This window comes from Electrona antarctica (assembly GCF_951216825.1).
Source record: "Electrona antarctica genome assembly, chromosome: 12".
Lineage (NCBI taxonomy): Eukaryota > Metazoa > Chordata > Actinopteri > Myctophiformes > Myctophidae > Electrona > Electrona antarctica.
This window is the reverse complement of record NC_136793.1, coordinates 19,998,487-20,023,703: the sequence shown is the minus strand read 5'-3', so window position 1 is coordinate 20,023,703 and position 25,217 is coordinate 19,998,487. Positions and strand designations below refer to the sequence as shown.

Here is a 25,217-nt window from a genome sequence, read left to right as displayed (position 1 = left end):
ACTCCATTGTACCCTCAAACTGTCTGAAGCAGAACTCCACAACCTCTCCCCCTCTCATGCAAGTAATTATTAACAATATAGGCTACAGTATAAAGTCACAATACCAACTTTGATGAGGCAGTTTGTTTTAAAAGATAATATAAGGTTTCTCTTCATTCCACCTGGAGTTAGGTGGTTTCTCCCCGACAGCAGAGATATATTACATCATTGCAAATGTGTTTATCTTGCCTGTGTGTTTACCTACCTGTTGTGGAGGTCCAGTATTTGTTGCAGGTCGAAGCCCATCCGCCCCCAGAGGCCCAGACACATGCCAGTCCAAACTAGCCTGTATTTGTCCTTAAACCGTCACCAGGGGGCGTAGACACACTGCGGCTTGCACGCATAGCTAGCACGCCACATACACACAGTAAGAAAGTTTCAAGAAACCATGTGCCTGTCGGCCACCACTCCCAGCCTACTTGGGATTGGGGAACGATGCAAGTTGGGAACCTAGTATGTATGCAATACCCGTTGTAGCAGATCAGTAGCACCCGTTTTAACCGTCTATCGGTGTCCCTTTTGTGCCCATACTGTGGAGATCTGTGTATCTGTCTGCCTGATAGCCACTTGCCCAGCATGTGCTGACCTGACCTCATCAAATTTGTGCTGACGTGACCTCATCACATTTGGCATGATGTCTATGGCCGTTTTTAGCCCAAGGAGTGTTTTTTGTGCAAAACTAATACTTGGAATGGATTCAGAATCATGAAAAACCCCTAGTTTGACATGTCACATGCTACTTAGCACAATTTTGCCTGCCATAGAAAGCCCAATACTATCAGCCGGTCAGCAAGTGGATTCATGAATGTATGTGTATATATGGCTACTACTACTTGCACTGCAATCTTGTTAGTCAAGTATATATTTCACCAATCAATCAATGAATCAATGAATCAATGAATCAATCAATCAATCAATCAATCAATCAATCAATCAATCAATGAGTTGAGTTTAGTCAGTCAAGTGGTAGTCAAATTTCATAATACATGATAATGTAATAATAATACTATATCCATAATAGAGTTGCTTAATGTTTTATAAGTGTTTCCCCAGACTTCAATGCAGTATGTAATATGTGGTATTACTAAATATTTGCTACAAATAGGCTATATGGTGAATTTGTGGAGATAATGTATTTTGTTTTATGCGATATTGCGATTTGCCCTTGATTGTTTCAATCAATCAACCGAGGACCAAATGGTGTCACCATTCCAATACATAAATGTACGATTATTGTGAAAAATATAGCAGTGAAAGAAAGAAAGAAAGAAAGAAAGAAAGAAAGAAAGAAAGAAAGAAAGAAACGTTTTATTTTGAAGTCTGCAACCGGAAGTGGTGTATCAGCTTGGCGGAAACAGGAAAGAAGGCGAGAGAAGGAGTGATATTTTGGACTAGTGTTTTGGGCCGTACTGGTGCGGCTCGGTGGTGTACAAACAAACCACAGCTTTCTGCGGTCAAAACGGGTTCAGCAGTATCATAACATGCGGTCACTCGGCTCGCTGCTTGTTGTCACGTGAAGTAAAGTGAAGTGAGAGAGAGAATGGCGGAGGGGGAGACAACAGCAACAACAGACCTGCAGCAGTCCCCAAAGGTTTCGCAAAGTTTGTCAGCGTCGTTACAGGATGAGAACGGACACGTTGACAGTCCGGAGGACACTCTGTCTCCCACCTCGGTGATATTCTTCAAAGAGGCGCTCAACTCCGCGTCCAATGTCAGGTTTGGGAAGTCGGGGACGTCGCTGTCCCCAACGCCACCGGCTCCACGGCAGTTCCAATTCCACATTGAAAGAACCAACTCGAAATTTAAAAGTAAGTGGCCTTTTAGCTAATAATAATGCTGTCATTTTACACGTCTGGTTCAGTATTCATTTATTCGGAAACGTTTATTATCTTTCTTTCTTTTTTAAAGTATTTTATTCTCTTTTGTATTGTATTTGCTTAAATTCATAATGAACTTGAAACCGCCAACGTTGCATAATAATTAACACTGGCTAACGTTAGCTGGCTAGTAAACAATACAGTACAGTAACCTCGGGGAACTGGTTAAAAAAAATCGAGACTCGTTTTTGTTTCTTAGTCTCAAATTCAGCTATGAAATTGTTGAAATGACAATCATTTTTATGAACAAAATCAGCTGGCATTTTGGTCACAATGTTGGCGTTTCATATGACTCACTTTAGTTAGTACTTAGTAGTTAATAGCTGAGCTCCGGTCCATAGCGTTAGGAGTTCTCTGGATCAGTCCAGACCAGACCGAGCTATGACTCACTGACACTCACTCACATGGCCCTGTGGAGTTGGTCATGATTGTTGTTTTAACCAGCTGCATTCTCAAGACTCGCCGGGCCCTGTCAGTTAGCAGGCCGGCATACACAGTCAAATTCCGGGTGTTAGTTTAACCCTGTGTGTGTGTGTGTGTGTGTGTGTGTGTGTGTGTATAAATTGAACAAAAGGGGCCCACCTCAGTCTCAGGGTTACAAATGGTTAGATTGACACTGAGGATTTCACTGTGTGTTGAACAGTTTCAGAGTCAGGGTCCTTTTACTGTCAACTGATAAATCCTATACTGTTTACCGGTAGTAAGTGTAAAGGCCACTGCATGTCTGACTGTCTAGTACTACTTTATGTTTTATATTTATGTCTGGACTCAGTCCATAGACAGGAATATAGGGTTTTCATCACATGTCTATATATTATTGACTAAGATTTATTTTTATCCCCCCCTCCCAATTTGACATCTGTTATATTCTCATTTGCTAACTTCAGAGAATGTCATATTTTTCACCCAAGTGTGCTTCAAAAACCCCTGATTTATGACATTTATACAGTTTCTCACCACTCACTATGTGGTTTGTTATGCAGAATGAATAAATCACTGTTGCAGTAAAATAACCTAACTGGATTGTTGAATAGTAGCTTCCCTATTCACAGAGGAGTCATCTGCTGCATCATTAGCATTAGATGAGTATCATGAGACCCCCTCCCCCCCTTCCCCCCACCCCCCCTTTTACGCATGCACCATCTGCTCACGTGACGTTTGTTCCACTATCCAGCATATATTTGTCAGCCATCTTGGTCAACACCCACCCAGGCCAGTGCATTCACTGCGGTGCCCAGGCAGTCCAATCAGAGTGAATCAGGGCTAAGCTGACCACAGGGAGGTTGTGATTTTTCAACACAGTGCTCTCGCATTTTAAATCCCCAAGCTCCACAAAAGGGACTACGGGGAGATTGGCGGGGAGGAGTGAAGTGCAGGGAACAGCAGCATTTACTCATTTTTGTCAAGGGATGAGAAGAGGATGCAGGCATAAAGGAGAGGAGAAGCGGCATCCTTTATAGACACCTGCTTGAAAGCCCCATCCCCATCGTATTGGTCCTGATCAAAGACAGGGTTCTTTTCCTCTCCAAGCTTGTTATTTTGGCATTTTCTTGCGATCTGTTTTTGGAACACGCTGCGTGTTCTTCCCCTCGGTGGTTCTAGTTTTGCTTCGCATCAGCTGAGTCATCATGTCTGATCTGACGCCTCAGACCGATGCCCCGACCCCCACCACCGACAAGATCACCCAGGCAGCCCGGGAGACCATTTACCTCTGCAACTTTCGTGTGTCTGTTGACGGCGAATGGCTCTGCCTGCGCGAGCTCAATGATATTTCCCTTACCCCAGACCCAGAGCCAGCTCATGAAGGTAATGTGTCAGGCTAGGCTAGTGTACCAGGGGATTTGTGGCTGTGTTATTTCTAAATGGGGTGTGGTGGTGGTAGCAGGTCCCCAGGAAGCACACAGTTTGTGCTGGTGAATTCTAGTAATGTAGCTTATCTAGGCTATGTCATGTTTGATTTAACAGGGATAATATCCATGAAGCTGCACACACAAGGCCAGAGCTGTTCTAGTGGGAGCATGACTCTGCTTGTAAATAAGGTGTGGCATGGACAGGAAGTACTAGGTGACAAGACGACCTTTTCCCAGACAAAGCTGATTAATTTGTTTATATATATATATATATCTCTTTTTTTTCTGCAAGTCAGTTTTCCTCAGCCTAGGAGGAGATGCAACGCAAGTCGGCTAATCACACACAGTTGAAATAGCCATGAATGTTGGCGCATGCGTACTGCACTACAGTAACCATCGAACCAAAACAGGATATAGCTACATTCAAACACATCATTTGCTACTTTGCATAGGTTAATGCATTGAACATTTTATTCTATCCTACTGTATGTTACTTTAAAATATGCAGTTGTAGTACAGTTAGATTTATTTAAATTGTGTTTTATTCATCATTGTCCTCTCCTTAACTCTCCCAACTTCTGGATAACATAAATTAAGTCCACAGTTTGACAGACAAAGAATGACTACACTACAGCAACAATTTAGCCTGTAGTTTGTAAAATAATATGTTAGCGGGTTGCTAATGCATTTATATAGATGGCAACAAACAGAAACAGAAACATTAGGTTGTGTAAAAATGCAGTACAAACTCATTGTGCATTTATTGTTTCTAATCCATGCTTCTCATCACAGAAGTCAGCTGTGGTATTATGAATCCAATAATTAATATTGATTACATGATCTCACATTTATTATTCTGGTTTCTTTATGTAAATTTGAATAAATGAATACAGAAAAGGGCAAATTATATGCAATTTCATCCTGTTAGAATAATTGACAGAATAATAATGGCAATGTCCATCCATTACAAATGTCCAATTTAGGGGTCACAGTGACGCAGTCGGTCGCCTCACAGATAGAAGGTCCTGGGTTTGATTCCCGCCGGGGACGATGTGGGCACTGGGGAATGTTCTCTCCTCAGCGCCTATACACTGAGTGGGGTTAGCGAAAGGGCCTTTCTGTGTGGATTTTGCATGTTCTCCCTGTGTCCCCTATGGCAGATACTGGGGGGGGGGTACTGGTTGGAATAGCATGTTCCTTCCACATGCTACGTCCTACAGGTGGCAACTCCCCCCTGTCATGTGATAAGAAGTGGTCTGCTCAGTGCTCACTCCTCATGTATTGAAGGAAGCACTTCTCAGTTTGGGGTTTCCCCAGGTTGGCAGAGGGAGAGTAGCTCCCGATTACAGCTTAGACAATTGGCACTGGGTGAAAAATGTGTTACAAAAACACCACCTAACTCCAAAATTTTCATTTTTCAGAAAATGAAAAAACATCCAACTCAACTGGAGTTAAGAGTTTTTTGTCGAAGCCCTTTTTAATTAATACTTTTCATTGGTTCTAAAATCTCTTGATTTGTTACTTTGTGGAAGACGGAACATCCTTCTCAACCTGCGGTGATGAACACCAAACAATCACTACTTTTGTCCTTGTCCTTTTGCTTTTGAGCATCTTGCAAGTGAATGCTCCCTGCAGCAATACAAGTTACCACAGAAGATACCAAGAAGAACAGTTGGACTGAGATTAAATAACACAGAAGTAATTTATCCTGCTGAAATGATGGTATTGACCTGAATGTAGCTTCAAATGATTAGAAGCAGTGAATCACAGCACAGCTCACACTGCCACATGCATACAGCCCCAATCCCACAGCACAGCTCACACGAACCATACAGTTCAGCTGAGGCTTAGCACATAAACCTCACACTAGTACATTAGAACATCATTGGTGATGTTGTTCAAGATGTTGGCCATGAATGAATGGAAGCAAAGTAGTTGTCTCACTATAGTGTGTTTTTAAATTGGCATTTTAAGATAAGTTGTTGGCTTACTAGGCTAGTATACATTATGTACTGCCTGAAAGAAAGCCTTTTCAGTTGCACAGGGAAGCCACACTGTTATTAAACTGTCTTTTTAAAAAAAATGTTTTCCCTCTCCCTCCTAGATCCCAAGGATCCTATTGCCATCGAAAGGCTTAACCTGATGAACATGGCCAAATTGAGCATCAAGGGACTGATTGAGTCAGCACTTAACCTTGGTCGCACGCTTGACTCAGACTATGCACCTCTCCAGCAGTTCTTTGTTGTCATGGAACATTGCCTGAAGCATGGATTGAAAAGTAAGTGTATTGCATTTTGGTCCATCAGTGTACTGTATGTAGTAGATATAGATTGTCAGTGTTGTTGTTCATTGTTGCCTGAGGTTATCCAAATAAGGTTTGTTACTACCAAAGCATATAATTATTGAATGCATGGTCAATAATTAGTTTCACATAACTTCACAAAAATAATATAATTAACGAGAAAACATATATTGACAATTCTGCATGTGCTGGAACTTCAGGCTAATAGCAGTTATCACCCTCTGTTTTATATGAGTCCCTAGTCTCCCTCACATAGGGCAAAAAGGTGTGAACATTGCATCTGTGAAAAGCTGCTGCCTTTGTAGCCTCAGTTGCCGAGTCATGATAATTATATCGAATATAATGATTCCATATCTCAAATTCCTGAAGATGGATTGAAAAAAATAACACATTCTTATAACAAACAATATGCTTATAATCATCAGCCAAGAAAACATTCCTTGGGCAGAACAAGTCATTTTGGGGAGCATTGGAGCTGGTGGAAAAGCTAACTCCTGAGGCAGGGGAAATCACTGCAAGTGTGAAAGACTTACCAGGCCTCAAGTAAGTTACTGTGTTATTCCTATAAGGTCTTTTTTGCATTCAGCGACAGATGGATGTTGTAACAGCATGATTGTATTGATACATAAAATAAAAACATTGGGTTTATTTAATTGACAAAGGCACCTTTCATGTCTCTATCTCTGCTGTCTGGAAGAAACCACCTAACTCCAAAATGTGCATTTTTCAGAAAATGAAAAAAACAACAACATCCAACTCAAGTGGAGTTGGGAGGTTTTTGTCGAAGCACTTTAATAGTTTTCATTGGTTTAATATTTTTTTAACACGTTGACTGCGGATAATTGAAATCGAGAAATAAGCTTCACTGCTGAGTATTTCACTAACCTTTGAATGAATCAGCCGGGCGCTAATGTAGGTCCGTTTCATGAAAATCCGCCTTAAAATGTTGTGATCGTTTTTCGTCGAGCTGAAAAATAATCCAAACTGCCGATCAACAACAAAGAGCGTAGGACAGAGCCACCCGTAGCGAACCGCCATTGCTATTGGAATGCATTGGGACTCAATTTCCCAGAAGCTTTAGCAAGCCAGTGCGACTGATCGTTTTCCGGTGAGGTCATCACTCTGTCCGATGGAAACCCCTCAAGTCTTAAAACGTATTAAAAACGGCGAACAGATGTAAAGGGTGTTCAATAGCATTGATTTATAGAAAAAAGATGACTAAACAGGTGGCGTTAGCTGGTTTGGCAGATAGTTTGAGGATCCAATGGAGTTAGGAGGTTTTCGCCGAAGCACCTTTTAATACTTTCCATTGGTTCAATATTTTTTTAACCAACACATAGATGCTAGGGTGTTCAGAAGCATTGATTTATGGTGAAAAACAAACTACTCAAAAATGGAGTTAGGTGGTTTCTACCGCATGTAGGAAAGTTCTAGGGTGGCTGTAAAAACGTTTGTTTAGATACGAGTAGGCCATCAAGTATTAATGTGCTTAATTTGTCATGATTCGTAAGTGACAAAAATACCTTGTTTTTACAGAACCCCTCTAGGAAGAGGACGTGCCTGGCTACGACTGGCCTTAATGCAAAAGAAACTTTCTGATTACATGAAGACCATTATAAACAGAAAGGACCTGCTCAGGTGTGGTTACAATCTCTTACCATCTAAGGGCAGATTCACACTGAGTCTGTTTGATTCAAACTGTTCCCAAATACAATTACCTGGTCCCCGCTGGCCAAGATTCACATTGGCCTCGATTCTTCAATCAGTTAAGTCTCGGATACGGATCGCTGCAATGTGAAAGACATCCGTACTAAAGGAGGAAGTGAACTATAATCATAATTCTTTTATAATGACACATTATATGACCTGGGTTGTACTTCTGGTAGTTCTACTTGAATGTTGACAAAGAATGAGTGATAATCCGCTAGTGTTTGAGTAGCACAGCACGAGCCGTGGGAAAAAACATAAACAAACTAGAACTGCACTCTGTCGAGTGCCTACTTTCTTGTTGCACACAAGTAGGCCATAAATGGCCTACTAGTGCGCAAGTACTGTCGACCGCTACAAACTGTAAAATCTCAGCTTCTCTGTGAAAGAACGTTTGAAATATTGAATTATTAGTTTTAGCTATTTGCTACGTACCTAGTTTTTAGAGGTAAAAAAGTAGTATTGTTAAGTATGGTAAGAGACTGCTTTCGATGGTGACGTATATGTCAATCAGTGTCTGGTGGATTAAAGGAAATGCCTCTATGTATATGTAATTTGTAAGTTGATTAGCGGTATACTGTGGTTACTTTGCGTATGCCCCGTTTGATGCAAATCTATCGTAGCAGTATATGACGTCAGGGTATAACTGGTATAACTAGCTCTCAATGATGACGTAATAAAGATGTGGATTAAAGGACCCAATGCCAGGGTGTAATTGGTTTTCGATGGTGACGTAATGACTGTTTTAGTGTCGGGAGGATTAAAGGTAATGCCCCTACATACATGTATGTATACATGTATGTAATCTGACACCACTGCCATATCAAGCACAAGTAGTCATTACGTCATACGCTGGCATGACGCATACGCATCAAACGGCGACATGGACAAAAACTATTACTTGTGCGCTCTGCTTGCGCAAGTAATAAAACACATGCCATGCAGCTAGGACAAACATACCAAGGGTTAGTCAGTGACGTCATTGTTAACATACCAAGGATATGTACGTGATGTCACCGTCATACAGACGAGAGACAACGTTGCATTGCGCTGTTTAAGACCCTCAGCGCACACCGCTTTAGTTGTGTATTGTTGTTAGGTTATTATTATAACTCAAGACAACGTCAGGAACACAGCCAAACTTTATTATTTGCTCTAAACTCTGAAAGTTACTCTTCTTCTGTGACATGACATTTTCTGTCTCCCGAAGCCCCATAGTCCATAGCGCCCCTCTGAGGCACATAAGTTGAATGAAGTGTACCCGGGTGCGCTGTTGAATCTCGGCCAATGTGAATCATGGCCAGTGGCGACCAGGCAACCGTATTCGGGAACGGTTCGAAAACAAACGGACTCAGTCCGTCTCAGTGTGAATCCCCTAAGGAATCTGCTCTAAAACTTCAACTGTCTCATGGATGAGTCTTTCATTCTCAAGAAAAGTGTCCATCTTTATCTGGAACCCTGAGGATCCCTGGACCACACTTTGAATACCACTGCAATAAAAGAAACGAGACAGAGTTTGTGTGTTGTAACTCCTTTCTTGTCATTCTTCTGTAGTGAATTCTATGAACCAAATGCCTTGATGATGGAGGAGGAAGGAGCTGTGATTGCTGGGTTGCTGGTTGGACTAAATGTCATTGATGCCAACCTCTGTATGAAGGGAGAAGACTTGGATTCCCAGGTCACTCATTTTCATGTCATATTAGGGCAGCAACTATGGATCATTTTCTTAGTGGTTATTCTGTCAAACACGTTTTCAATTAATATATTAATTGAGATACCCTTTTCATATATTTATATATGATTTTCTTTATAATTGACTTAATCGATTAAGCAATTAAGCCCTATTTACACCCTATTTACACAGCTCATTGAAAATCTATAATTGTATTAATACGTTATTTTTATAATTATTACATCGTTTAGTTCAAATTACTGTTGCGCACCCCTTGTGCACATTTCCTCTGGACGTTATGCAGGGCAACCTTTTTATTAAAACTTCAACCTTATTTGTGTTTTTGTGATTACTGTTTCTATAGTCTTTCACCTGGATATGCTTAATTGCATCAGTCATCATTCTTTATTTCTTTCATAGTTATCCTTACACGGCAAGCTATGTACAGTTCATGTAACTATTAAATCAACTGGGATTTTACTGTTTAGTAATCTTAATTGCCATTCCCAAACTAAAGAAAACGTGCTACTTTATATTGTTAGAAAATTGACCCTTCTTTTTCTCTTTCAATTGCACACAGGTTGGAGTTATAGATTTTTCAATGTACCTCAAAGATGGTGGACAAAGCAGCAAATGTACAGAGGGGTTAGTAAGACCTATTTAATATCACAGAATGATGAATTTGTTCCATTAAGACCAGAATGTTTATTTGCTCCAGTAATGCATAACACTTGGCACTTATTTGTAGCGGGCTATTATTAATGAATGCAGATTTTAACTTTGTAATTCAGCAGACTTGGATTCTGTACCAAATATCAACAGTATGTGTAGCATGCAGCATGTTGAGTTGCATATGAATGTTATTATTATGTTTTCCTGAGGTCATGCTGCTAATGTTTGTTATGGCTATACATTAACAATCGTGGGACAGCAAAGCCAGTCTTAATTGTTTTTAGTTACATTGTATTACAGACTTGTTCAAATAATATTTTATTAATTTAAAATAAGACCTGGATTGCAGCTTTAAGAGAAACGATCCAATAATGTAAATAATGTAAGTCAAGAGATTAACAAAGGAAACTAAACAAAGACTCCTTACACCCTCAATCGGGCAATGAAAAGAAAGGAAGCTTGGGAAGGTTCACAAAAGAGGGAACCCCGTTCCAGGTCAGGCAGGTGTGTGTTTTCTGAGAAGGCAATACTGAAATACAAAACAAACAAAGAACAAAACTGTTAAGTGTCCACACAATGAGAGCATCAGTACATTTATAAAAAATAAGTATCATAGGTTTTAGTTAAAAGCCTAGAAGCTTTCAGTAGTCATAATTGTTGACATTTCTTCAAGTACGGCACCCTGTAGTTAAAATGTAAATCAGACAAATTGTTTTCTTTGTGAATCGTGGTGATAATCTCCAGTTTCATATGCCTGTTCTGTTTCTCTTATGTCAGTGATGGCCAGATCACAGCAATTCTTGATCAGAAGAATTATGTTGAGGAACTGAATAGACATTTAAGGTATGTGGAAGCAGGGCTTCAAATGACTGTACTCACTCTGTTTAGTTGCCTTGTTTGGTCTGGCCAATGCAATTTTACATCATCTTCTTCAACCAACCCCACAGTGCATCAGTTAATAACCTGCAGGCCAAGGTGGATGCTCTTGAAAAGTCCAACACAAAGCTAACCGAGGAGGTGAGAATTGCTGTATTTAATTTCCCCCTGGGGATAATAAATAAATAAATACACACACACACACACGCATGCACGTTTACAAAATTAACTAAACTAAAATGTATCTGCGTGTCTGTGTCCGCAACTCCTCATGCAATTTTTATAATTATAACTAAATCCAGTTGTTTGTTAAAATGACTTGTTGAATATTGTGTTGAAAGCTTGCAGTGGCAAACAACAGGATCATCACTTTGCAAGAGGATGTAGAACGGGTGAAGGAGGAGAGCTCTTACCAGCTGGAGTCCAATAGGAAGGTTAACTCATTAACTACTTAAAGCATATTATACACATTTAGTTGTCCCACCATCTAATCTGTGACGCTATAAGATGTTTATTTTAATAAATTATGGAAACAAAGGTATTTTAGATGTAAAGGTTCAGGAAAACATTTTACAATTGTCCTTTTCTTTATTTTATTAACATGAATTTTCTATAATGCTGTGATTGCACATCATCAGGAGATGAACTGTTAATGCATATATATTTTTAAAACGCACGCACCAAAAATATTGAATAGGTTTGAATAATGGTGTTTCTGCTTTTTTCAGGCATTAAGAAGCGATTCAACCTCAGATGGTGGACAAGCATTGGGTGAAACACGCAAGCAGCTTAAAGAAGAAACTCTTCTTAGATTGGTCAGTTTGTGCCTTTCATGAGTTGTATACCTTTTTATATCGTGTAAGATTTGGGTCGATAATTATAGAGGCCTTCCAATTTTATTGCTCGATCTTATTAATGCTCGATCCTTAACAAAATGAACTGCTCGTGACGTTCCGCCAGTTAGAATACAACTGGCAACCGCTATTGGCGGAACGTTACGTCAGATAAGCTTTATTATTGATAACAAACCGGATCGCTGATTCTTTTTTGGCTTGGCCTTTCCTTCTTCAGTGATCCTAGGCCGGTTTTGCGCATTAGCAGTGCCGTTCACTTCTTGTATACAGCCGGACTAAAAAGCTGAATAACTCAAAATCTACGGAGCTCTCCATGGTTTTGATAAAACGCACGTTGTTCGGAGGTCTTTGCTGATTATCCGGTGATCCCGATTGGAACATTTGTGTGTATCCAGCGTGCAACACACTAAAACAAAGTACATCCGGGTCGGCAGTCTAGCGTTGGCTCTTGCGTCCACCAGGTGGCAGTCAACTTGTTAAGCCTCTGACTTTTAAAAACTTAATTTGCATGCATTGTGTGCACAACATAACCCTGCATATCTGGTCAGATTGGTGTCTGTTGACATGAAATAATTTTGATGTAATTTGGAAATTCTATCTGTCTCCAGGATGTGGAAAAGGAGCTGGAGGTGCAGATAGGTATGAAGCAGGAGATGGAGCTGTCCATGAAAATGCTGGAGAAGGACATTTGTGAGAAGCAGGATGCCTTGGTGGAACTTCGGCAGCAGCTGGACGATCTTCGTGCCATCAATCAACAACTTACCCATAAGTCACAGGTAACGCTCCAAGTGAAGACAATGTATTGTAGTATCACTTGACAATGGAGATCATCCGGCTTCATTATGCTACTGATTTACTCGTACTGCCCCACATTGAAAAGTGATTGTCAGGGTCATCTTTACAATTAGACTTAAAAATGTCAGATAGAAATAACGGTGATGGGTCGCACACACCAAGAACTGCTTTAGTTTTTATTCTAGCATGGTGAATAATAGACAAACGTTTCAGCTACCCAGCCTTCATCAGTGTGAAGGCTGGATAGCCGAAACGTTTGTCTATTATTCACTATGCAAGAATAAAAACTAAAGCAGTTCTTGGTGTGTGCGACCCATCACCGTTATTTCTATTGCATGATTTGAACGGGTAACGCACCATGTGTCAGAGCGCAGTAGTCACAAAGCCCCAACCCACACTAGTAGTGCATAGACTGTTCTTAACAGAATCCATCCCAGCCCTCTAGGGGAAATCATGGATATAGATGGAAATTCCAACTCCAGAGGATTGAGCTTTTGCATTTTTTTAATTACATTAATCAAAGACGAGTTTCCTCGTTCTGGCAAAGGCGGGTTGTGGAGAGAAAAACGAGGTCCTGTGTTCTTGGCAAAGATTGTATTAAAATAATGTATAGTCACAAAATAATGTATAGTCACCTACAATTACATCATAGCTCCCAGATCCAATGAACACGAGCTGTTTCTACACTAAGGAAGTATAACTTGTATCGTCTCTTGTTGACAAAGAACCGTTCAACCTACAGTACAACTGTTGTGCTGTAGGTTTGCTGATAGCATGTCTGTTATCTTCATAATCATAATGCCATCTCTCTTGAACGGAGTCTGGCATAGATGTCAACATCATCATAATTGTCCAGTGGGTGTAATCTCTCGCTAAATGTGTTGGCGAGGATGGGGTCGTTTGTTAACTTTGTTATATTGAATTTATTTGTCTATTAAATCAATGCCATCTGCCATGTTAATAGTTAGTTAGGCTACTCCTACAACAGCTTACATTTTAGTAATGCATAATTCTTAACTTAAAAGCCATTTAACTAGGCTCAGTTTGAACTTAGTGTGAGGTGGTGCAACTGGCCCCGGGACACTTGTAAACGTTAATGTTTACTGGCAGTGGAATTTATGCGGAACCCAACTGTTCCACAGGTGTACTTAAAAGGTGGGGCTAAGGAAAAAAGGACAACCCACCACAAGAACAGTATACTTACTTACTTGGTCCTCTTGCACTTCAGGTCGTGTAGAGCCAACCATAGCCACCAGGTGTCTCCATCTGGGTCTGTTGTGGGCAAGGCTTGTGCCAAAGTCATGTTACATGCTTTAAGGGATATTACATCCAACCAGGACCAGTGGGTGCAGGGGGGGTGCCTCTAGGTCGTCTCCAGTCGGCTTGCTGGGGATTAAAGGCCAGGATGGTGCGTGTTGGATGTTCCTCTGGCAGGCGGATGATGTGGCCATAACAACGCACTCGCCGCATTAAGAGTCTGGTTAGTGACATGCTGGCTCCACGAGATGCCTTCGATCCTCCTGAGGGCTCTGGAATCAAAGCCATCAAAGCCTGGCATTGTAGACTCAGAGGCAGTGTCGCCACAACGGCTTCCACAAAGACTGCATCACAGGCTGCTAGGGCGTGACGTCGGCGTGACCTCTGTTTTGAGGTCACCGGTGTTGGACACTGTCGAGCCAAGATATTTAAAGGTGGGGACAAAGTGGACAGGGGTGCCATCAAACAGGAAGGGTGGTGGGTCTGGTCCATAGCCTACATGCATAAGCTCTGTCTTGGACCAGCTTATCTTCAGGCCAAGCTTTTTGGTCTCCTCGTCGAACATGCAGAGGGCTTCACTGAGCTGATCGGCAGTCTCGCTGAATAGGGTGGTGTCGTATTCGAGGTCCTTTAGGATGTAGCAGTGACAAGAACAGTATACTTTCTTTTATTACATACCGTATTTGTCATATCCATTATCCACTATCCAGTCTTCGTGCTTCTCCAAATAAAGGGGACAGGAACATGCTATTTGTTTGCAGGTTAGATATGGTTGTCATTAGTCAGACTTGCACATTTTCAGCTGAATAATGATGACTCACCCACATCAGGAACGCTACATATACAGCGGTGGTTTAGGCTCTCAATACTTGGGAATCTCAGTGCTGACTGGATTTCATTCATGCCTGTGTGGGACTCAGAGAAAACACTGTGCTGGGTTGTTATCAATTTCCTGCCCTACAACTAGAGGACTTTGACTTCATTGTCCAAACCAGAGCATGGTCATAATCGGATTATACTGATTAGCATTTTGATATTGATCAGCTTTTCAATTTCAGTGATTATTTTATTTTCTTTGTTTCTCTTTCACAAAGGAAGCTGACATGGTGTTGATAGGATTGTTTACACAAACTAACATGACAGATGAGATGATAGTGGTGAAAGCCAACTCTGCTATGCCTCTTTAACAAAGAAAACCTTGTCTAAAAACGCACAACCAACCACCCACCTGAAAATGAAACTTGCTGAACTGTAACTATATGTAACTATACATGTTAGCTTAGTCACTCACTATACCAACTACATTAAATGTATTATCTATGTCTGCTGGCATACAAACAAATCCCATTCCCCCAATGACTTTGCAGGAGGTCTGAGGTTTATACACCCGACCCGGTCATCTTTAAAGTTTAAAGTTGACCAATAGACCAGATCCATAACAATATCCCCCTGCTGTAATAGACCTTTTGCTAAGCTCTAGCCCGGCCCCCCAATAGCGATTGTCCAACGTTGCCATTAGCCATAGACTCGGACAACAGAGAGGTTGGAAGGAGCATTTTTCATTACTTCCCCCTCAAAACTGCACTGACAATATCATGCAGGCTGTGTTGTCACGCGTACACACACACACACAGACACAGGTTAATGGTATTGGTGAGGGACGGAGCTTACCGAAAGGTCTATTACCAGTAACTAACAACCTATCTCTCCTGCAGAGCACAGATTCCAGCTCTAAACAGAAGAGTGAAGCCATTGTTCACTTGGAGGAGAAGATCAATCAGATGGCAGGGACTATAAAACAGTTGGAGAACAGGTGAGGAGGAGCACCAACATCTATCACCATTGGCTACTGTTGTTTCTCAAACTCACCCACAAGTCACATTTTATGAGTCATTCACTGAGTAAAACATAAATCGGCTTATCTGGTTTTGTCAAATTAGTTAGTTTGTAGTGTGATAAATGAAACTTGAGATCAGTGACAGATTCAAAGTAGGTATGAAAAATTACTTGCTTGAGCACACAATTTCCTTTCTTTTTTCCACCATGCCATCTAAACTACAATGATTTGTCTTTTTGTCCTGTTTCCATCTGTTCTCCCACCATTTTCATTATTCCCTTCCCTTCATTGGCTATTTTATTTTTTATTTAAATAGTGAGAAACATATGGCGAAGCAGGCCAGAGACCTGAATTCAGCTGCAGGGAAGCTGCTTGAGACGCAGCCATAGGGGACACACCTGCTCCCTACGTTATAGTTTCATAAGTCAAATTCTGAATAAACCCATAAACCTGCCTAATCTAGAAATAACCAAACTAGGACGTTTTCTTTTTTGGTATGATAGTTCTTTGTTGCTGAAAACCAACCACCTTCCCACAACCCCCTGCAGTGTCTCTCCAACATCAGCTTTTGAGTAGTGTGGACTGAATCGACCCCTTTAGCAGCCCTTATCCTTCGTTCTTCAATTCTACGTTTAATTTTGCCAGGATTTCTTAAAAGTAATTAATTATAAGCATTTAACAATGGTTAAAAATAAGTAGATGGAATAAGTATGTGGAATAATGTCATTCCGCCCCTAGCGGACAATGCTTATGGATGACTTGATTGATGGATCGATTAATGTGCACATATTTACCTCTGCAGAGAAAAAGCATTTTGGATATTTGTTAAACAACTCTTCACTTCAGAATATACTGTTAATGTACAATAAGGGTTCATTTAACAACCGTTTGGCAGCTGGCCATGGCCAGAGTTAGCTGTAATTTATTTTTCCGTCAAACAAAAATTGACCAAATGAGTGATATGTTTCAAGTAATTTGAGAGCATATATCGAAGGTACTTCAAACTGTAATGCTTAATTTATGCTCTGTCGTACAATGCTGTCAATGCCGAAAATAGCAGATCTACAAGCTCACAATGCGTTGCGCATGTGATGCTGTGCAAGCTTGTAGATCATGCTGTTTTCTGCAATAACAATGGCGTACGGAGAAGCAGAGATGGTTAAATGGCTGGGTAAGGGACTTTATTCTAAGACCAAATGGGGCAAAATCATTTTAATAATTTGAATTGTATGTGAACATAACATTGGTGTAAAATGTAGTAATCTAATAAAAATAAGTGAATAAAAACGACATGCTTCATCATTGATTAAATAAGATTTAATCCTCTTAGATTTATTTGCCATTTTGATTTTCTTCCATTTGTTTTTTCCACATGAGCCCTCTTTCCAACCATGTTTCTTTTCCTTTAAGTTTTTATTTTTTACCATAAGCGTTATGTGCAACCCAGATGTAAACAGGCCGAGAGAGAGAGAGACCTGGCTGAAGAGGCTAACCGACTGTTCAAACAAGAGTTTGGTGACAAGATTGAGAGTCTCCAGGAGGAGGTGGAGTGGCTCAGAAAACAGAGGTAAATATCAAGGGAGATTTTCATTTAACCCATTTAGACCTGAGGTCAATTCTACAAATGCCTTCCTGACAGTTTTCTGAAAAAGCTATGTTTCTATGTCGGTGGTGCTCAACCTTTTTCATGTCCAGGACCCCCAGAATGATCTCTATTTGGCCACGGACCCCCATCTGAAAATATGTAATTCCAGCCTTCCAGGGACTCTGGAATATATATTCAAGGATTTCACAGTTTCACAACTTTTCTAAAATAGCAGATCTATCGCGGCACTTGGTGCCGCGCTATGAGCTTGTAAATCTGCTATTTGCCAATAGCTAAAGTATAACATAATGCTAAGAAACACCAAAAGGGGTTCCCGTCCTGAATGGGTTAAGATTTTTTATATAAAATTATAGCATATATTGTGTTCCCTCTTGCAAACGTGGACAATTGCTTCTTTACAACTACCAAGGCGTCAATAAGAAATTAAGCTTCTTAACACTTCGACTTCTGGTGTTGTCAGGTCTATTTTGGAACTGGAGCTTAGGAAGGAGAAAGAGCGAAGGAGTGAACAGCAGCCCGACTGTGTGTCCAGAGAGGAGCGCAGTACTCCCCAGAGAGAGGGCAAACACAAGGGGGACATACACAAGGTAGGAAACTGTCATTGTCATAAATGGGTTAGTAAGGGCTCGTACACACTGCACGATATTTACTCCGATTATGCTGTCAGGAAGATTCCTAGCCTTGTATGACATCATACAGTATGAACTGGGTTGCGACCGCGTCCCGAGAAGGCCTGTATTACAGCCAATGAGAGCACAGGCTCACAGAAAGTCTGTATGTCTGTCTGTTTGTATCGATAGATGATAATATATAACCTTTATTCCGTAGGTAAATCCATAGACATATAAAGGTAGACGCCCCTTTCGGCTCTGGAACGTATATGCTCAAGGGAGGGCAAAATATTCTTGAGATTCCTTGCGAAGCCCCGCGGAAGCATGAGTGCGTCACAGAGCGCATTTTCGGGTCTGATAAGTCCTGGAAAAGATGCGCTGTGATTGGCCAGTAGTCACTTGAGTAGCAGCGTGACGAGGTGTGCCGTCCACTTTTCCGGCGCCAGTGTAAATTCTTCCGCCCTCCCGTCAACACACATGGCTCCAACGAACTGCAGCAGCCAATGAGGCATCTATTATTTTAATATCTATGGGTAAATCCAGCTGTCATAGGTAGCTATATTAGCCTAATGTTGCTGTTAAATAGTCTATTGAATAAAGTTGATGGGAGGGCAAACGTGTGTGTGTGTGTGTGTGTGTGTGTGTGTGTGTGTGTGTGTGTGTGTGTGTGTGTGTGTGTGTGTGTGTGTGTGTGTGTGTGTGTGTGTGTGTGTGTGTGTGTGTGTGTGTGTGTGTGTGTGTGTGTGTGTGTGTGTGTGTGTGTGTGTGTGTGTGTGTGTGTGTGTGTGTGTGTGTGTGTGTCAGTGTCAAGATTTTAGCGTCCTGTCTCGCTCTATTTCGCCCTGTATGTTCCTGTGCGGAGAAAGAGACGCAGGCTATGTCCTGTGCATGTATCACAGGATCCTGCACCCATACGTGAGACGTCAAAATTAATTTAAATAAAAAACAAATGTAGCCGATATGTATCGGGTCTGTATCACATCGTCTTGCAGTGTGTGATCCCTAGTCGATGTGAAAACCACAAAGATATAATGACAGCCGATTTTAAAAAAAAAGCCGATTTGTAGTGTGAAATAAATAGCGATCTGATGACTTGCCGACAACTTTAACTTTAAATAAGTGAAGTTTAACCTGATTGATATTTGATACTTTACGTGTTGTGATCTCCACCATATAACATTAGTATAAACTAACCACTTTCAACCTGCCGTCCCTACTTTGGCCATGTCATTATAGCCTGGCTAATAAGCCAGACTCAAATCACACTTTCATGTGGTATTTGAGTCTGGAGATGCTGTGTATGGATCTTGTTTCCCGGGGGGTGGGTTCAAACATTTTCTCTTTGACGCAATTGGTTAGAGGTACTGTCAGTCAAAGGTCTCAAGCATTGAATGTCACTGTACCAAAGCCCGCCCATATTGCATACCGTGTCCCGATTGGCCACACCAGTTCTCTGGTGTAGGAAATGGGCGTACAATTGAGCCTCTCCAGACCGTAATCCGCCGGCAGGCAATTCTTTTTTGCCAACGGCTGATTCGGTCTGGCTTATTAGCCAGGCTAATGTCATTATACAGTACGTGGAAATTCTCAAAAGGCCTAGGCGCTTAACGGGATAGTTCACGTTTTCATGCGCCCAGTCGATTTATAAACACGGACGCCTTTTCCGGACGGACCGGCCGGAAGTCCATGATGTTGTGTAGCAGCTAACAATAGCCACAGCACTTTAGAATCGATCAACAACAACGGGAGACAAGAATAAATCTATCGAGACTAGCGACTGGACCGCGGAGCGCCGTCTAACACAGGATCTTTTTTCAGAAAAAGACGGGATGATTTAGATCGCGATTTATGAACGTTTTAAGATTTTCGTTTTCATCAGCTAAACAGAGGAGGGAGTTTTTTGATGACGTCTCAGTCTTGCGCGTCACAGAGGAGAGCCCAGCAGGCGCGCCTGGGCTATACAGCCAGGCGATCTGTTCTCGTATCAATAAACTTCGTCTTTAGGACAATACTTCGTCCTGAGCGTCGGGCGTTACTAATAGAAAGGACAAAGAACTTCGTCCTGGGCGATTAATCTGTTAACAAAGAATATGGCTAACTTGGGGCGCAGATGGCCGAGTGCTTAAGGCGCATACCACATATAACGTAGGTAGGCTCTAAAGCAGCCTGACGGCAAGTCCTGGGTTCGATTCCCGAGCCCGACCTTTGCTGCGTGTCACTGCCCGACTCTCATTTCCCTGTCAATCTACACTTTTATCGACATAAAGGCAGAATAACCACGAGAATATTGTAAATAATAATCTTAATATGGCCAACTTGGTCTGGACAGAATTGTTGGGCCTTTGTACAATAGAGTATGGTTTTGACCTGCTCTACATGTAAAGTGTCATGACATAACTAAATGAGAAAAAGAGGTTGCGCATCAGCAATGGTTTTCAGTGGAGTGCCAGACCCAAATCCAGTATACATCAAAAAACAGGAATTAAAAAAAATCCAAAAAAGTAGCACATCCAAAAATTAAACAAGCGGTGGACAAAGTACTCACATTTCCATTTCTTTATTGGCACACACCAAAAAGGAACGCTTACGCGTTTCGGCTATGCAGCCTTCATCAGAGCATTCACATCAAGTGAATTCAAGTCAATTTATACAAAAGGGTCAGAGTTCACCTACAGGTGAAATCTCAAGTCAATCAACAGGGTCCAATCACAAACTGAACAAGCATTTTGAGGCATAGTATATATCTCAGTTACACATCCAGGCATTAAAGCCAATCTTAACCCAGAAAGCATTTTAAGCTATAGTCATCATTCAGTCCATTGGGTGTCATAGTATTGAGTGTGTATATCCACTGCATTTCTCTTTGGGCTAGTCTCTTTAGAATATCACCCCCTCTGCTGGGCATCTCGATTCTCTCAATCCCACAGAATTTGAATGAAGAAGGTGAACCATGGTTTGCTTCAGCATAATGTTTTGCAATGGCATAATCCGTAACTGAGATATATACTATGCCTCAAAATGCTTGTTCAGTTTGTGATTGGACCCTGTTGATTGACTTGAGATTTCAGCTGTAGGTGAACTCTTGACCCTTTTGTATAAATTGACTTGAATTCACTTGATGTGAATGCTCTGATGAAGGCTGCATAGCCGAAACGCGTAAGCGTTCCTTTTTGGTGTGTGCCAATAAAGAAATGGAAATGTGAGTACTTTGTCCACCGCTTGTTTAATTTTTGGATGTGCTACCTTTTTGGAATTTTTTAAATTCCTGTCATGACATAACCTTTGCTGTGATTTGTTATTAATAAAAACTCGACTAACATAGCACCTTTGTCCTTAGAACTCGGTTAAAAAGGAGACTGATGAATTAAGTGTTGGATCCAGCATGTAAGTAGATTAATCATTAAACTCTTAACAAATGATGTCAATTGGTACACTGGAAATGTTTTACGGACATGTTGAACGTGTTTTTTTTTGTTTTTATAACTTTTGCCTTCTGCTCATTTTTTTTAAGGTCTCAACATGAGGACGAACAGGTGAGATCTAGGTTATTAATAGGCAAATGTACATTTTCTTTTAACCATTTGCATGTGCTGTATAGGTGTGCAACCGTTAATCCAAGCAATCTATGTAATCAGTTATAGGAAAGATAATTAATTTAAATAAAACTATCAATAACATTGTGGTTGTACAAGCTCACCGCATCTGCTGACGCTGAGCTTGTAGATCAGACATTTTCGCTAAACTTGTGACACTGTTGTACGACAAAGTATAATCAAACTAATGGATTTAGTCAATCTATTTTTTTGCATAGAATAGATTATTGAGATAAAAAGAACATGCTTCTCCATTATCTATCTAATAATTTAGCAATCGCTCGCTGTCTATTTTGCTCGGTCGCTGTCTGTCAGTCAGACAGTCAGTCCGACTACTTCCGGGTCACCAGTGAAATGCAATTGGGATGGACACAGATTAATACTGGGACACACTTTTCCGCGTAACTTGAGTTGTTTCGCCCGCTGTCTATTTTGCTCGCAATAGACTGGGCGAGCGATCGCTAAATTATTAGATAGATTACCCACACTGAACATCATTTGCTGTTATTATATTAATATTCGTGTCACCATAATGAAACTGAATTTAATTAATAAAACAAGCTTTTCTCCAGGTACAATGTTCTGCAAGACTTTTCAAATCAGTCCACACTGACGTAACGTAACTTTGACAAAAATATAGGCGACAGCAAGTTTGCTATGTTGGTTGTATTACCTATCGCAAGCATGTTTCAAGTCTACAAATTGATTTGCAAGTTGGGAGATATTATCCTCCTGGATCTTTTTCAAATGGCAATTTACTTTAACCTGCTCTGTGTAATATCCTTTACCCCCACATTGTGTGCTTTGGTTTCTTAAACTTCATGTAATAAACTTTATTTATGTATAGTATTTAATCATGCAAATGAGAGTCCTAGTCCCAAATTATGTTTGCTACCATACCATTGCAGTGAATGTTTTCATTATAATCCGTCTATTTTTTGATCAGCGCTATCAACCATCTGTACATAAATGTAATGTAATTTACCACAATTTTCATTGACACCAACCTATATTATACATACAGCATATGAAGAACCAAACATTAAATGATGAAAGTTTCTGGATACAATATAGTTCTTTTTTATCTTGTTCAGGATGAGTGTGAATCATTCCTTGAAATCAGCCTGCCTTCCCTCTGTGCAATGTGTGAACAAGATGACTCCATTGACAAGATCAAGGTACAACAATAGAACATAGTTAAAGACTGTCCTAACAGAATACAAAAGATGACATGCTTAACATGCACTTCCTTAAATTAATTTGGCATTTATTAATCTAATAATAAATGTAGTCTAGTGTAAAACATTGCATGAATTACATAAGGGTAAGAAAATAAGGGTTCAGATGTAACTTGGGTGTGCTATTTAACCGTGGAGCTCTGCTGTTAGTTTCAACATAACAATATTACTTTTTTCGTTTTATTTTTTTCCTTTTTACAGAAACAATGCAAGAACTGCGATGGGGTTTTCTGTGAAAGCTGTATGGCCAATGAGCTGCCCCTGCCATCCTCTATAAACCCTGAGCATGTGTGTGACACCTGCTACTCTCTGTTACTGCAACAATACGCCTCAAGCCCAACCTGAAACATCATCCCTTCATGTTCATGAAGAGAATGAAGACAAAATAGTCTTAAGAATGACACCAAAGGCGTTGATTTCTGAGTTACTGGACATGCTCGCACTCCAAGAATGCACTTTTTGATTCACTAGTGACTAGTTCAAAACCATTTTGATTTAATAGAGCCCTTGTAGTCATGGACTTGAAGGAAATGTTTTTCTTCATACTTCATTAAGCTTTCACTACTGTGGGATGCATTTAAAGCTCATCAGAATGTGTACTCTTTTTACAATGTCCACTAAGTGGATTTATTAAATGACTGATAGCATTTTAATCTGTTTTAACATGTGGAGGAAAGGACGAATTGGATGTTTCCAAGACTTAGTGTAAGTGATACTTTTTGGTTAAAACAACGTTTTTTGTTAAAAGGTTAAATCACTATATTCTGATAGTAATCATTTGTTATAGTGTTTGTTCTGTAACAGAGGTCTCTCTGTCTCAAACAGAAAAAACATTTTCATGTAGGTGACAAAATTTTAGCCAATCAGGAGAGCTATTTATGAGCTTAATTTTTAGTGTTCTAGTCCCAATTTTGTCTGCCGATTTCTTTGTATCATCACTTACAATTCCACTTGTTTAATATGTATCGTGACTGCGTTCTCTATCCTGATTGGATAAAATTGGTATCCCAGTTTCAGTTTCTGAAAATGCATTTTCTGTTTAATAAAAAGCTGGAGAGACATGGAGACTCCTGTTACTGCAACAAACACTACCGGTATATAGCAATGAGTACTATCACAATATAGAGATTTTTAACACTTATTTTAACCAAAGAAAATCACTTACACTACCTTTAAATGTGCTGTAAGTGATATTATATTATTAACATAAGTTGAATAACTCTATTCCCATAGTAGTAATCGCTATAGACTGTTTGTTCAGGGGTTTCCCAGTTTCTCCAGCTCTTTAATAAATGGAAAACAGGCATAACATCAGGAGAGAAAATGTATACAGGTACACGATAAGCAAGTGAAATTTTAAGTGATGAAACAAAAGAGAGCAGGAAAACTGGAACTCTATACATTGAAGCTGGTAAATGGGTTCTCTTGGTTTAAATTAAATTGGTTTCCGTCACCTGAACATTTATTTTCTGTTTATTAAAGAGCTGGAGAGAGAGGAAGAGGATGAATATAGAGCTTTACATTTTTAACAAACTTATTTTAACCAAATAATACCACAGCATCTTTAATATTTCAAGTCACAATCGTACCGTAACACAAATACATATTCTATGAGGATACCATTCATTCACTGAAACTTCTCATTGTTTCATTGAACTTTAAATCACAAATGTTGAGGCTCATTGACTTGATGCATAATGATATTGGTCTATGTCAGTACATGTATTACTTTATATTTGCATTGCTGAGAAGTTGGTCTAATCATGACCAAACTCTGAAAAGTGATCGCTGTTGTGCTCTGTATTGAATACAACTGCCATTAGTAATGACAAAATCATCTCCAAGTGTTTAAACTGTGATGAACAAGCTAGTGTGATTTGCTGCAACTGAATAATATGGCAAAGATAATACAATTTGCATTAGCTCTTAAAATAGTTATTCAGCGTTAAACAATCTTTTGAATTTGGGCTAAACAGCAATTTGCACTACTGTTTTAAAATCTATGTTTTAGAGGTTATAAATGGGCATAACTAATGGGACAAAACCATTGTCTTCCTGCTTTAATGTTTTTAACGGTCGGCTTTAGCCAGGAAATGAAAAAGCTAACCTATACTTTTGATCTTTTGATTCTGGAAGAGTAAAGTACAATATGTCAAGTCTTATTTGATGAATAAATTTTACTGAGTTTTACTGGGGAAAATGGTAACATATCTTTGGTGATCTCATGTCTCTATGAACCAGGTGAATACATCTTAGCTCATTATAAAAATTGTTGTATTATGAAGTTATCCCATACATTTATTTGGCCAACACTTGCATTCTAATACTGTAGATTGTCTTTTAAAGCAAACATTTCTTCAAGAGTAGGCTCAGAGTTATTTCTTGAATACTGTACATGTACACACCATCACCAATCAAAATGTAGCCTGAT

At 40.1% G+C, this 25,217-nt stretch overlaps 1 protein-coding gene across 4 annotated transcripts; it reads left to right on the top strand.

The window, feature by feature from the left end:
* Positions 1-1,379: 1,379 nt before the first annotated feature.
* On the top strand, positions 1,380-25,149 carry rufy3 (RUN and FYVE domain containing 3). Of its 4 annotated transcripts, none has more exons than XR_013791306.1 (18): positions 1,380-1,847; positions 5,871-6,044; positions 6,494-6,611; positions 7,605-7,706; positions 9,330-9,453; positions 10,028-10,092; positions 10,897-10,962; positions 11,067-11,136; positions 11,337-11,429; positions 11,724-11,810; positions 12,458-12,625; positions 15,617-15,714; positions 17,169-17,305; positions 17,805-17,931; positions 21,293-21,339; positions 21,467-21,488; positions 22,643-22,726; positions 22,988-23,022. XR_013791306.1 is itself a non-coding variant. In XM_079516818.1 (18 exons), the coding sequence occupies exons 1-18, from the start codon at positions 1,580-1,582 to the stop codon at positions 23,129-23,131; spliced, it is 1,977 nt and encodes a 658-aa protein (XP_079372944.1). In that variant the 5' UTR covers positions 1,380-1,579; the 3' UTR covers positions 23,132-25,149. The 4 variants fall into 4 exon arrangements, 3 of the variants coding, with proteins under 3 accessions (XP_079372944.1, XP_079372946.1, XP_079372945.1); XM_079516818.1 differs by having other exon boundaries at positions 17,186-17,305; positions 22,988-25,149; XM_079516820.1 differs by lacking the exons at positions 17,169-17,305; positions 17,805-17,931; positions 21,293-21,339; ... (1 more) ...; positions 22,643-22,726; positions 22,988-23,022 and adding an exon at positions 16,242-17,006.
* Positions 25,150-25,217: the final 68 nt, after the last annotated feature.

Bases quoted from the DNA above. Each gene is read 5' to 3' on its own strand.
- rufy3 (XM_079516818.1), top strand. From the start codon at position 1,580: ATGGCGGAGGGGGAGACAACAGCAACAACAGACCTGCAGCAGTCCCCA. The intron at 6,612-7,604 runs GTAAGTTACTGT...TTGTTTTTACAG, and splicing joins AAAGACTTACCAGGCCTCAA to AACCCCTCTAGGAAGAGGAC. The intron at 12,626-15,616 runs GTAACGCTCCAA...TCTCTCCTGCAG, and splicing joins AACTTACCCATAAGTCACAG to AGCACAGATTCCAGCTCTAA.